This window comes from Equus przewalskii, chromosome 10 (genome assembly GCF_037783145.1).
Source record: "Equus przewalskii isolate Varuska chromosome 10, EquPr2, whole genome shotgun sequence".
In the NCBI taxonomy this organism is placed as follows: Eukaryota; Metazoa; Chordata; class Mammalia; order Perissodactyla; family Equidae; genus Equus; species Equus przewalskii.
In genome coordinates this window covers 33,758,544-33,773,381 of record NC_091840.1, presented here as the reverse complement: position 1 = coordinate 33,773,381, position 14,838 = coordinate 33,758,544, and the positions used below count along the sequence as shown (strand labels likewise).

Sequence of the window (14,838 nt, the reverse complement as noted above, 5' to 3'; positions counted from 1 at the left end):
AGGAAAAAGGGTTTTTGAGATGTTAAATGACATACGTTAATTAGTGCCACACATGACAGAGGTTTCAATTGTCACAGGTGGGGATCCTCGCCATCTACATCTATAAATGGACATGGTTTCACTAACTGAATATATACCAATGATGCTGGAATTCTGAGTTCTGGTTCTAGCTCTACTTCTAAGCATGCAAAATTAGGGAGGTAACAACTTCTAGATCTGCAGTTTTCTATAAAATTAGAAGAATCATACCTTTCCATATTACCCCAGAGTTAACACAAGGGTCAAATTAGATACTAGATTTTAGAAAGCAATAAAAATAACTTAAAAGTTGTTTATATCAGTAATAATTATTAGCATTAATATAAGCATTATAATGTGAGGAAGGAAGAGAGGTAGAATATTTGGTTGATAGATAAGGCAAAACAGATACAAGGATATCTTGCCTCTTTCCATGCAAAGCAGATGTTCGTGGCTGTTTGATTCATTTGTTTTCTATTTGGCTATTCTATGTTCATATTTGAAAGTTTTGTTTTCAGTTAAAAACTATAACTTATCTTTAGTTGATTTCCATTTAATAATGCTTTTTTAAAAAGCCCACTGTCATTAAACTATGGTTTTTTTCCCCTCCAGGATAGTGGTTTTTTGAGTCTCAGATTGCACTGAGAAGAAAACTATGAACTCATTCCTCAAAAAAGTGAGTGTGCACACGCACTTTAAAGATAATTTTTCAGTTTCATAGGTTAATGAACAAATCTGAGTAGGGAGACGTGTTTTATATATAATCTTTCAAAAATCTCTCTTTTATATCCTTTTTATTTATGTCTATGTTGATTTCTACTGTCATCCCTAAGATGGAGACTCAAACAGCTACTAATGCTCTGAGGAATTCTCCCGCGAAGAAACAAAACACCTATTTTTTAACATTAAGATACAGGTTGCTATATGGTTTATGCTCAGCTGTAAAAGGCCTCAGCCTGGCCCCCACCCCCATAATAAGGATAAGTTTATCTTCATTGTCCTTTCCTAATCAGAAGTTTCCAAACAATTTCCTCTAAACATGGTAAACTATTTTGATGTTATTTTGAAAAAATTACTTCAGAAGTTCTACTATTTTTGGACTCCCAGCCTGGTCCACCTATTTGTCTCCTTTATTTATTCAGTGGTCTGTTGGTAATATTTATAAACATATAATGGGAAAATCTTTCAGCTCCTTAACCTCATTGGCAATATGAATTTACTCTGGTATTCTGGCAAGGTGTTTTAGCTTAGCCTGAGTTGTCTTGTCTACTCTCTATTTCTCTATTCTAAGATCAAGATTATAATCACTTTTACTTTTCAGCTCTTCCAAATATTCTATCCGAAATCACATATCATTTTGTTTTTACATTGGCAGTTCTCTTCTTCAGAGTAACTATTTACAATTTCACCTTAATCATGCTCTCTTTACAGATAAAGTATTCAATTTTTTTCCCCACTGTTCTTACTTGTGCATTCTCTGCATGTTCCAGCATCTCTTCAAATTCCTGATACTCTTCATCATCTGGTTCAGCACCTGAGAGGCGAGCTGCCCTGGCCATGAAATATGGAGGAAGCTCTCCGATTGCTGTACCAATACCCTAGGTGAAAAACCAAAATACTCACATGAGATTCTGTTCTCAACAGAGCGACACTAAATAGATCAAATCTATATTTTTCTATATCACCTAAAGCATGTTAAGATGTTTATACTAGGGAGGAAAGCATATACTACATAATAAGGAGGATGTGAGTTTGAATTCTGGCCATAATATTGGCCTATGCAGTGCCAGGCAATACAATATATATAAAATTCGTAGACAATCCCTGGTGCATTGCTGACACTAAATTAATATTAGTTCTCTAGCATCTCTACTCATACTCTGCTGTTTTCATTAGTTTTTTTCCTTTTCAAATATTCAAATGATTTGATAATGAATATTCACTAGTATAGCTGTTAGATAAATATTTTCTAGGAAATCTTCTGGGATTTAGGACATTACTTTAATTCCAATGTAACTTTTTTGTGCATAGTTAAAACTTTGAGAAATTGTGGTCAGGAAGCCCCTTGAATACTCAACATTGGGATGGATAAATCTTCACGACACGAAAAATGTTTATTTCCTCAGGACATTGAGTCACTCATGGTTCAGTCATTTTGTGGACTCTTGTTTATGCAGAGAATTTTTTTCAATCAACTAGGACATAAAGATGAAAACAAAGGCAAAAGAATCAGGAACTTGGCTTGGGCTTAAATGGCTTAAATACAGGAGAGGTAATAATGCAAGAGGCACATAGTCTCTAGGAAAATTCTCAACTTTGAGCCATCCTTCTCTGCCCTGAGTCATAGTGAACAAAAAAGCTTTGCTAGTTCTCAGAAGCAACTTTAGGCCTTTCTGTTTGCTCTGTCCTATAGCTCTGTCTGCAAACACCTTGAAAAGAATCCCAAAGAACATTATCAAATTCAAACATTTTGTGACCACAGTGTTATATTCCAATGTGTGGAGTCAATGATCTTCAAGTGAAACTGCATTATCCACATGCAAAACAAGAGTTCTGAAAAAGAACATACTTAACTGCCAAAAAAATAAGGCTATATTTAAAGAAGAGAGAGAAGGGAGCGGGGAGAGACATATACATAGAAGGATATAAGAATAAAAAATCAGATTTTGCTAAACAGGAAAAGTTAATGTTAGTCAACTTTGGAGGATGTTAAACAACCAACTTATTATTTTAAAAACTAGTAAATAAAGAGAAAGAATCAATTATTTATCCTGTCTTACCTATATGAAAGATATCTCAGGGTAACCAAACTGGAGATAAGGAGAAGTTTCTCTTTATAAAAGTATTCCAGTCAACAACTAAAGAAAAAAATGACGTAATTGGAATACCCCCATTTTATAATCCTTAATAAAATAATGGACTTATATAATAATGGTGCTAATATTACAAAAAGAAAGACGTTATTGTACCCTGTGATCGAAATATAAAAGACCATGAAGTGTATTCTTGTAAAAAAATTTTTTTTCAAGCCTCTCAATTGAACTATCAACTCACAGGAAACACAGGGAACAGAGAAACTTATTTAAACGACACCAACTGGAATACAGTCAGTAAAACCCAGACTGTGGGAAACCATACTTGACAAACAATCCAGTTTCATCAACAAATAAATTTGAAAAGAAAAACAAAGAAATAAACACAATCAGAAAAATTTAAACACTAACTGGGTAATTGATTTGAAAAGACAATTCCTAATTTCTCTTAGGTGTGCTAACTTTTTTAAGTCCTAAGGTTAATACATTTACAGATGAAATGTGATATGTTTTCTGGGATATGCTTCAAGATAATTGAAAGCAGAGTAAGGAGGGGTATAGATAAAACAATATTAGCCAGGAGTTAATATTAGCTGAAGTTGGGTGATAATATATCAAATTAATTATATAATTCACTATACTTTCAGAAAAATTCTCTGTAACAAAAACGTAGGAAGAAAAGTTAATTGCAACATTTTATTCTAATCATGAACTTCTCTTAAAACCTAAGTCAAATGTTCAATAGTTCTGAAAGCAATCATATGATTCAAACTCATGACAAGTTTCCTTAAAGCTAAAAAGGAAGTAATAATGGACTGAAATGAAATCAACAGCTACATACTGTCTTATACTTAGTTGACCATATTTATTGCTATATTTTAATTTAACTCTGCTCATGTTTTCCCATATTAGCAAGGAATGAGAATGGTGATCATGAGTCAGTATTCTATTTTTTATGCAAATAAATAAAAAAGAAATATAGTCATCCAGGCAGGTCCCCCAAAACACATTACATTCTAGACACAGAAGTTTATTTAGTCAGTTATCTCAAATTAGATACTGAGGTCCCATAATTTCATGATTCTTACAAAATTTTATAATTCTTGCAAAATCAAAACAAAAAAACAAAACAAAACTGTGGAACACTAAAAACTGTTAGCATAGGTTTAATTGAGGAGTAGAAATGAATGGCTTCCTAACTGCAAAAGACAAGTGGCATTTAGTCAAGCAATAATTCAGAAAGCTCTTCTAAAAACCATTTACTATATATCAATTTATTAGCCTGAAGTCCCTGCGTCTTGTATTGGAAAAGAGTTCAATATGCACTAAATATGCAAAACCACGAGAGAAACACAGTATCTTCCTGGAGTGTCAATTTTATTAAAAGATTTTTGGGAGGAGAAAAATCCTGAATTTTCGTTCTTTTAAAAGTTTTGTCAAGTGGATTCACAAGCAAATCAGCAGCATCTTGCTTTTCTATGTTGGGAATCTTTAAGTTAAATGGTAAAAATCTGGAGAGCAAAAATTTTTACATATGCTGACTACTCTGAAATTATGGTGGCGTGATATTATCAGTGCATTAATAATCCTTAAAAACAAAATCATTTTTGGGCCGGCCCCGTGGTGTAGTGGTTAAGTTTAGTGCACTCCACTTGGTGGCCCGAGTTTGTGGATTCAGATCCCTAGCTCAGACTAACACCACTCATCAGTCATTCTGTGGCGGCAACCCACATATAAAGTGGAGGACGACTGGCACACATGTTAGCTCAGGGCTAATCTTCCTCAAGCAAAAGATAAAAAAAAGAGGATTGGCAACAGATCTTAGCTCAGGGTTAATCTTCCTCAGAAAAATAGAAAGAAATCTTTGGGGCTGGCCCCATGGCCTAGTGGTTAAGTTTGGTGCACTCTGCTTTGGCAGCCCGGGTTTGAGAGTTCAGATGCACAGTGCAGACCCACACCATTCATCAGCCATGCTGTGGCAGTGACCCACATACAAACTAGAGGAAGACTGGCAACAGATGTTAGCTCTGGGTAAATCTTCCTCAGGAAAAAAAAAATCATTTTTCAATTAAATATTCCAACTATAAACATGAATCAGAGGTTAAAAGCAGAAGTTTGGAGGGTAAGCTTGAACCCATTAAGACATTCAGGGCTCTTACAAGCAATGTTTAAAAAATAACTATACCAATTCTAGTAAACTTATCAGATGTGTGTTGCAAATGAAAAAGAGAAAATTTGCTTCCAGTTTCCCTTGAGGTCAGTTTTAAAATGGTCTTAGAAAGGAACGAAGTTCTGATACATGCTACAACACGGATGAAACTTGAAAACATTGTGCTAAGTGAAATAAGCCAGACAAAGTAAGACAGATAGGCAAATTCATAGAGGCAGAAAGTACAACAGAGGTTACTGGGGGCTAGGGAGAGGAGGCAATGAGGAGCTATCATTTAATGGGTACAGAGTTTCTGTTTGGGATGACAAAAAAGTTCTGGAAGTAGATATTCGCAATGGTTACACAACATTGTGAATGTACTCAATGCCAGTAAACTGTGCAATTAAAAATGGTCAAAATAGTAAACTATGTGTCATGTATATTTTACCACAATAAGAAAACCCCCCAAAAACAAAACCAAGAACTAAACAAATAAATTGCCTTAAAAGGTAATGTTCCCTATCTGAAAGTTGTCACACATGTTCTTCTCTCCCCGGCCCTGCTGCCATTCCGCCTCCCCACTTCACTCTTTATTACTTTAGATCGCAACTGAAACAGTGCTTCTCCATGGAAATCTCCCCTGAATCAGAGACTAGGGAAAATGTTTGTGTTATCCAGTAGGTTTCTCCTTCATAGCACTTACCACAGTTTAAATATTTATATATATAATTTTTCCATGATACTTATATTTACACTTTTCCATGATAATTATATCTACATTTTTCCATGGTAATTATTTCCCTCACTAGAGAGTAAAGTTCCATGATGGAAGAGCCTGTTAAGTTTTGTTCACTCTGAATCTCCAGTGCTTGGATGCTTAATAACTGTTATTGGAATTTATGAATGAAAAGAAAATTTGTGAAGACCTGCACTGGTGATATAGCCACATTGTGAAAGATCAAAAAAGATGCAAATTGAAAAAAGGTAACCTACTGATCAATAGTATCAAATGATTCATGCTCCAGAGATCAATATGAACAAGTTGAAACTGAGGTTGACTCTGGTCTTTATATTACAATTGGAAGTAGCACATATTTCAATGATTTTACTGATTCAATATATTTAGAATGATAGTAAAGTCTGTAAAGGTATTTTACTTCACAAAGTACAAATTAGATAAAAATTTTAAATAAATATCAGTTTTTAATCAAGCAAGACATTCCCCTGAAAAAGACATATGAATGTGAACACAAATGGGATCAAATTATTAAAAGAGTAAACTCTAAGAATCAAGGTCAACACACTCTAAATAAAGGTTTCTCAACTTCAGTAGTATTGACTTTTTGAGTGTGTCCCATTTAACATTTATATTTAACAATTATATTTATATTTTAAATATAAAATTCAGTGGCATTAACAGCATTCACAATGTTGTACAACTATCATTACTATTTCCAATATTCTTCATCATCCAAAGAGAAACTCTGTAACTCTTAAGTATTAACTTCTCATTCCCCACACCACTGATAACTTCTAATTTACTTTTTGTCTTATTAATTTGACTCTTCTAGAAAGTGCACATAAGTGGAATCATACAATATCTGTCTATGTCTGGTTTATTTCACTAAACAATGTTTTCAAGGTTCATCCATATTGCAGCATGTATCAGAACTTCATTCCTTTTTATGGCCGAATAATATTCCATTATATGTATATATTACATTTTGTTTATCCATTTATCTGTTGAGGGACACTTGGGTTGTTTCCACCTTTCCGATAATGTGAATAACGCTGCCAAACAGTGAAGTACAAGAATCTGTAACTTGGGTCCCAGTTTTCAGTTCTTCTGGGTATTTATGTAGGAGTGGAATTAAAGGAGTGTCATATGGTAATTCTATAGTTTAAGTTTTTGAGAAGCACCAAACTCCTTTCCACAGCACCTGAGTCACTTTACATTCCCACCAGCAATCTATAAGGGTTCCAATTTTTCCACATCCTCACCAACACTTGTTATTTTCCTTTTTTTTTTTTAAAAAAATAACAGCTATCCTAATGTGTATGAAGTTTTTCCTTGTGGTTTGGATTTGCATTTCCCCAATATGTGAGGGGCTGGCCCGGTGGCACAGCGGTTAAGTTTGCACATTCCGCTTCTTGGTGGCCCACGGTTCGCCGGTTCAGATCCCGGGTGCAGACATGGCACCGCTTGGAAAAGCCATGCTGTGGTAGGTGTCCCACATATAAAGTAGAGGAAGATGGGCATGGATGTTAGCTCAGGGTCAGTTTTCCTCAGCAAAAAGAGGAGGATTGGCAGTAGTTAGCTCAGGGTTAATCTTCCTCAAAAAAGTAAAAAGAATCTTTCTGTGTGCTTATGGGTCATTTGTATATCTTCTCTGGAGAAACGTTGAAGTTCTTTGTCTATTTTTTAATTAGGTTGTTTGTCTTTTTGCTGTTGAGTTGTAGTTCTTTAAATATTCTGGATATTAGACCCTTATCAGATATACAATTTATAGACATTTTCTCCCATTTTGTGGGTTGTCTTTTCACTCTCTTGATAATGTCCTTTGATGTATAAGAGCTTTTAATTTTTAGCAAAGTTCAATTTATCTATTTTTTTCTTTTGTTGCATATGTTTTTGGTGTCATATTTAAGAAACCACTGGCAAATCCAACATCATGTAGATTGGTCTCTACAATTTCTTCTAAGAGTTTCTAAGAGTTTTATAGTTTTAGCTTTTAAGTTTAGGTCTTTCATGCATTTTGAGTTAACTTTTACACATGGTTTAAGGTGACGGTCCAACTTCATTCTTTTGCATTTAGATACTCAGTTTTCCCACTACCCTTTGTTGAAAGGATTGCCCTTGTAAATGTTGAGAACAAGAGGAACCAATTTAAATATAACTGGATATGTGCTATATGTTTTACATGACAAAGGACAGTTTCAAAGAAGGAAATATAAAGAGCAAACATATTCAGCCAATTAATCAGTATTTACTGACATTTTTTTCTTTTCTTTTTCCCTGAGGAAGATTCACGCTGAGGTAACATCTGTGCCAATCTTCCTCTATTTTTTCGTAGGTGGGCTGTTGGCACAGCATGGCCACTAACAAAGCGGTGTAGATCCATGGTATAGGAATCGAACCTGGGCCGCCAAAGTGGAGCATGCTGAACTTAACCACTAGGCCATCAGGGCTGGCCCCCTAACACTCTTGTACCACGTGCAAAGCCTAATGCTGATTGCTGTGAGGGTAATAAATTTAAGGTACAATCTGTACTTTTTTAGGAGCTTAAAATTTATTTGGGGAAGTAAGCCAAGTTAACTAATTTAAGGCATGCATGGAGCCAGGCCAAATGAGCGTTTCAGACAATATGCACTATGAGAGTTTGGAGGAGGCAGTTATCACTGCCAGCTGGGATGGAAGTTTTCTTTGTTGCCACTAGTGTTAATCCAGCCACGTAAATCATTTTCGAAAGAACAAAACAAAAACAGAAAACCAAAGTCTATATACACAGTCCCTTTCTAGCATGTTCCAAGTATTTTCTGTTATTTTAATAAAAATTTTTCATCAAAAGACTAACGTGGTCAAATTTATAAAACATATGCAACTAGTACAATGAATTTGTTTCCAGTGTTTATAAAAGAGTAACAGGAAACATGACAATTTTTCCTGTCTTTCATATTCAACAAATTCAATGTATGGCATTTCCCTTATAATTCTTTTAAAACACAACATAATTGCTAACACTTAAATGTGTTCCAAAATGCTGCCTTTTCTGTGGGCAGGGTATTCATGTTCATTATAGTTAAAATTTTTCAGTGATCTGTTTCACATTTCTTATTTTATACAAAATGGTTAGGGGAAAAAAGTTACAGGGGTCATATAACTTAATGAATTCAAATAATGAATTAAAAAATAATTCAAATGGTACTAGGAAGTCTTTAGCAAATGAAGTATTCCTCAGTGATAGATACCTGAATGAATTTAGGCATATAGAGAAAAAAAAGAATGCTTTGTGTGGATTAAAAGACATCTGCCATTGAACATATAGTCCAAAAACTTCCCAAAATACACTTAAGCAAACCATAAAAAGAGTAATTGGTACAACTGAAAGTAAGATCACTATATACAACCATATAGTCTGATACCTCTACTACAGTAAAGTTTGGTTTATTAAGAAATGTCTGACCCAACTTCAGTATTATATCAACTCCGAAAATGAAATGAGTCCTCTAAGAATAAACACAGAGTTTTAAAATCTAGGAGTGAAACGCGTAACATTTACCAATCTGGGAGTGATATATAAGCACTTCCTATGTGTTTATCAAGTATATAAACATTTATAAAATTTTACAAAGTAGTATAGCTGCATCACCTGTACTCCTTTTCCCAGCTGTTGTTTACTTGGCATCAATTGCTTCCTGGCACCTATGGCTTCATATCTTCCTTCTGAATGTCATTCACGAACAGAAGAAGCTCTACAAGTTTTCTGCTACTTGGAAGTAGGTAGCTGGTGACTTTCTGAATTAATTATCTACTAATTTGGTGTATGTTTGGACTCAATTTCAATGAGGTACAACAAAGTATCAAGACAGTAAGGTTAATTTCAGACAAATAGGAAAATGGACATCTTACCCACATGCAGGCCTCAATCCTAACTTTTGAGATGATGCTCCACAAAGAAATGGTTCCTTCAACGCCCTCTTCATCTGGACAAATAATCTGATCAGGATAGGGTGGTTCAGGGAAATTAACTGAATTGCATTCATAAGCAGCTAACGTAACTGAAGCAATATGTGGACCCTATAAAACAAGTATGAGAAACCTCTGATGAGAAACATTAATGAAAAAGAAATTATCAACACATGTTATTTTAACAATCTCTTAATCACTATATATTAACAGAAAAATCTTAGCTTTTAAAGAACACAAATCTATCTAACTAAATATTTCAAGATACAATTGGTAATCTGAAAAAATAATCTTCCCAGAATCTCTTCCTGGCTTGCTATTAAAAAAAATTTAGACTTATTGAGGTATAATTTACATATAGTAAGAGTCACTTTTTTTAGGACTATTGTTCAATGAGTTTTGACAAATATATTCAGCCATATAACCACAACCAATCAAGATACAGAACATTTCCATCAGTGTAAAAAGTTCCCTTTGGAACCCTCATACACTGCTGGTGGGAATGCAAACTGGTGCAGCCACTACGGAAAACGGTATGGAGATTCCTCAAAAAACTAAAAGTAGAAATATCATATGACTCAGCTACCCCACTACTGGGTGTCTACCCAAACAACTTGAAATCAACAATCCAAAGTGATATATGTACCCCTATGTTCATTGCAGCACTATTCATAACAGCCAAGACATGGAAGCAATCCAAGAGCCCGTCTACCGATGACTGGATAAAGAAGATGTGGTGTATATATATACAATGGAATACTACTCAGCCATAAAAAAGACACAATCATCCCATTTGCAACAACACGGATGGACCTGGAGGGTATTATTTTAAGCGAAATAAGCCAGACCGAGAAAGACAAACACCATTTGACTTCACTCCTATGTGGAAGATAAACAAACGGACAAAGAGAACAGTTCAGTGGTTACCAGGGGAAGGGGAGGTGGGAGGTGGGCACAGAGGGTGAAGGGGAGCATTTATGTGGTGACAGACAAGAAACAATGTACAACTGAAATTTCAGAATGATGTAAACTGTTATGAACTCAATAACAAAAAAAGTTTCCTTTGTCCTTTTGTAGTCAATCTCCTTCCTCCAATACTACCTCCTGGAAACCGTATGATTTCTAGCTTGATTCTGATTTTATTTATCCATATTTCTCATTTGTAAGAATGTTATCCTCTGTGATAAAAACTTGCTGTGCCCCTATTCCTTTAGGCATAATCTGAGACTACTACTTTTTGACCTTACTTAAAAACAGCTGGTGAAGTGACTACCTCATGTCTCTCTCCCACTGAGATCCTAAAACAAAAATGAAACTGTGGGGGGCTGGCCCGGTGGTGCAGCAGTTGAGTGTGCATGTTCCACTTCGGCAGCCCAGGGTTCGCCCGCTGGTTCAGATCCTGGGTGCGGACATGGCACCACTTGGTAAGCTATGCTGTGGTAGGTGTCCCACATATAAAGTAGAGGAAGATGGGCACGGATGTGAGCTCAGGGCCAGTCTTCCTCAGTAAAAAGAGGAGTATTGGCAGCAGATGTTAGCTCAGGGCTAATCTTCCTCAAAATAAATAAATAAATAAATAAATAAATAAAAATTAAAAAATAAAACTGTGGGACCAGTATTAGCGAGTTTTTCCTTTAAAGTAATTTTTTTCTATGGAAGCTTTTTTGCTGCTTTGTACCTTTATTTTAAAATATTACAAATTAATAATAATCATATGGATGAATATTTAGGTGTGTGATAAAGGCTTAAACACAATGGTTCCCAACTGCACATGTATGCCAAGGTGAGGTATATGCATTAGCATCAACTAGGGAGTTTGTTACAAATATAAATTCCTGGGTTTCCCAAGCATAGATTGATTCAATGGGCAGGCGGAGGGGGAGTACACATATGTTTTAAACAAGCTCCTTTAGAGTTTCAAATAAGTTAGGTTCTAAGAGGCTAGGTTTAGGAACCATTGGGAGAATAGTAAATTAAGGGTCAGAAAATAAGTGACCTTGGACAAGTCACTAAACCTTTCCAGGGCTCAGTTTACTCTTCTGCAAAAGGCAAAAGAATGAGACTTGGGGCTGGCCCGGTGGCATAGTGGTTGGGTTTGTGCGCTCTGCTTCTGTGGCCTGAGTTCCGCAGGTTCAGATGCCAGGCACGGACTTACACATGGCTCATCAAGCCATGCTGTGGCAGTGTCCCACATGTAAAGTTAGAGGAAGACTGGCACAGATGTTAGCTCAGTGACAATCTTCCTCAAGCAAAAACAGGAAGATTGGCAACAGATGTTAGGGCCAGTCTTCCTCACAAAAAAAGAAGAAAAAATCCAGCTCCAAAATTTAAAAACTCCAAATATAATCAAGTATGTCAATAAAGTCTAACGTTAATTTCCAAAGTTCTCACAAGGTGTAAGATCTAAAAGTTGGACATTCTTAACATGTTGCTCTAATACATACGGTATAAGTATTCACTTTAAAACATACTATAGACAAAGTTCATACATAGTAGCCATAAGCATAACTTCTATAGCCAAAAGTTCTGGTTCAGGTTCTGCCCTCTGTCACTTAACCTGATGAGTGTTGCTTTCCTTGTCTACAAAATGGGGATAATAAAATACTCTCAGGACCTACATCCTGGGGATATTCTGAGGCTTACATTAGTCAATTCTTACAAAGTGCTCAGCTTAGAGCAGTGCTGGGCATATAGTAAGCCCTCATAAATTACAAGCCATTAGCTGTTATGAAGAAAAATCTACGCTACATTTCTCCTTAAATGCAATAGGCACTTTATGATCAGATAAAATCTAAAAAATGAAGTTCTATCCTTAGCCCTGAATCAATTAATTAGGTTTTTTCATGACCAAAAAAATCTATGTCAATTTTTACTCTGTTCCTCTTTTTCTTGAGTTTTAATTCATAGAAATCATAAATAGTAACATTTAAGTTTTAAAAATAATTACAGAATGTTTAAAAAAGGAATGCTTTTGAGTATTCAGGTTTTTAAAAAAGTTATGATTAACCATGAAATCTACAACTGTTTCTTTGAATACTAGATAAGAAATTTCACATTAGATAAGAGATTTCACAGTTAAGGAAAAAAAACACATTATTTTGTGATTCCAGAAAAAAAAAACCCCTCAAGTTTTAAGTTTGTGGAATTCAGAATAACCGAATTAATTAGAGAAAAATTTCTCATCGTACATTTACAGCTAAGTCCGATGGAATTCAAAAAAACCAAGTGTAACTTCCACCTTTACTGTTTGAAAACACAAAAGAGAAATGTGATACCAGTAAACAGAAGAAATTCAAGAGTTTGCCACGATATCGCCACAGAACTATCCTCTGCAGGCTGCAGCAACAGTCGGTCTACTCCTCGCCTCTAGAAACGAACTCCCAGTGAACAAAAATCAAACTGTACTGGATGCAAAAATAATGAGATTTCTGGGGTATATAGAAAGGAAGAAACTACATATCTACTCCAGAAATATAGATAAAATATGTACCCTGGCAGATTAAATACATCATCCAATAAGATAAAAGACTTATTCATAGTTGTAAATTTAAATGATTCTAAAAAGGGAAATTTTTAGTAATCTGATGAGAATTTTTTCCCTAAAGAAAGGATGGTTCATTCACACAACTATGCTGATATATACTTTCCATAACCACAGTAATAAGTCATGATTACTCAGCCTTAGAGGCAGATGTGGTGGTTCCCAGACAAAATGAACATGAATAACTGAGCATCTTGTCCTTTGTTCATACTCAAGCGCTCATTTAGCCTATACCTTGACATTTTAGTTTAAACTATGTTAACAGACAGGAAACATCACAAGTTGTTTTCAACATTACAGGTTAAGCACTCCTAAATATAACTGGTTTGATTGAAATAGATACCAGCTTACATGGAAAATCCAAACATAAAAACAAAAAAATAATTTTCATTAAAAAAATCTTAAAGTTACATATATTCAAATTGCTGTTTAAGTCTATTTTCTAAAACTTACAAGTCACACTGCAATGTACCAAATATGAAAGAACCACATTTTTTTAAATTGAGGTCATAATAGTTTATAACACTGTGAAATTTCAGTTGTACATTATTATCTGTCAGTCACCATATAAGTGCTCCCCTTGACCCCTTGTGCTCAACCCCAACCCCCTTCCCACTAGTAACCACTAAACTGTTCTGAAAGAATCACATTGTAACCATACCAAATGAAGAAACAAGGGATAAAGACAAACAGCTATATAAAAGGCTACCTGGACAGAATCACCATAAAACAAAAAAATAACCTAATGAACTGAGAAGGAGGTTCCAGCTCTCATGGGAACATGCAGGTATTGATATGTAAGAGCTAGAAATCCTGGCCTTTGGCTGTGGGTTTTCTGCCTCAGATCATGAAGCAACTGGTACAGACTTTCACTCCTACAATAAACAACTAGAAAACTGGACAGAATATACAGAACAGTTCTTTTCAGACATTGTAACAGGCAGTACAGAACTTCTGACCACTGAGAGATGAGATACAAATGAGGAAACCCTACGATGACTCTGGCTTTCGATTTGTAGACACATTCCCTGTCTATAGCAAAATCCATGGTCTAAAGAGGAAGACCCCAAGCAAAGCATGGTGGTCTTGCTGAGTTGATAAGGAAATCTGAGTTCGGGGAGGCTCAGTAGTTGAAATTTGTGGGGCAGAATACTAGTGAAGAGGGAGCTATGCAGAGAAAGAACTCTAGAAACATTCATGGGGGCCCCTTGAGACTCTGGCATACAAAGCTGCATCGCACGCTAGGGGGAGATTCCATGAGGCCAGGCAAAGTACAACTAGTGGGAAAAAAAACAACTATCAGGCAGCTGTAAGCTGAACAATTCCTTGAGTTTATTAGGGCTGGGAAACACTTGAGCTTCAACCAGCTAGAGTGGAGGGATGCAGCATTCAGGGAAGATCTTGGAAAGAGGCTATAGTAAAAGCTACTCTAAATAGGCCATAAAAAGATTTTTAAAAAGCCTTAAACAGATCAAGCTGATCCACAAGTAATGTAACCATCCACCAAAACAAAAAATTGATGCTCTGTAAAGGAAGATAATAAAATCGATATAATCAACAATTTAATACCACGTATCCAGCATCCAATAATAACTAGATAAGCAGGAAAATATGACCTATAGCCAAAAGA

At 35.4% G+C, this 14,838-nt stretch overlaps 1 protein-coding gene and 1 long non-coding RNA gene across 4 annotated transcripts in view; one reads left to right on the top strand and one right to left on the bottom strand.

Annotated features, from left to right (window-relative positions):
- Positions 1 to 10,734, top strand: part of LOC139074076 (uncharacterized) — a 48,436-nt gene extending 37,702 nt beyond the window's left edge. The window contains exons 2-3 of the long non-coding RNA XR_011523442.1: positions 631 to 694; positions 10,331 to 10,734. This is a non-coding gene — a long non-coding RNA (uncharacterized lncRNA). The remainder of the gene's footprint in view (positions 1 to 630; positions 695 to 10,330) is intronic.
- VMP1 (vacuole membrane protein 1) overlaps positions 1 to 14,838 on the bottom strand; it is a 125,512-nt gene that overhangs the window by 61,067 nt on the left and 49,607 nt on the right. For all 3 annotated transcript variants that reach the window (XM_008541411.2, XM_070562344.1, XM_070562343.1), the window contains 2 exons: positions 9,611 to 9,778; positions 1,485 to 1,616 (listed from right to left, as the gene is read on the bottom strand). In XM_008541411.2, coding sequence (XP_008539633.1) covers positions 1,485 to 1,616; positions 9,611 to 9,778 — 300 coding nt within the window. The remainder of the gene's footprint in view (positions 1 to 1,484; positions 1,617 to 9,610; positions 9,779 to 14,838) is intronic.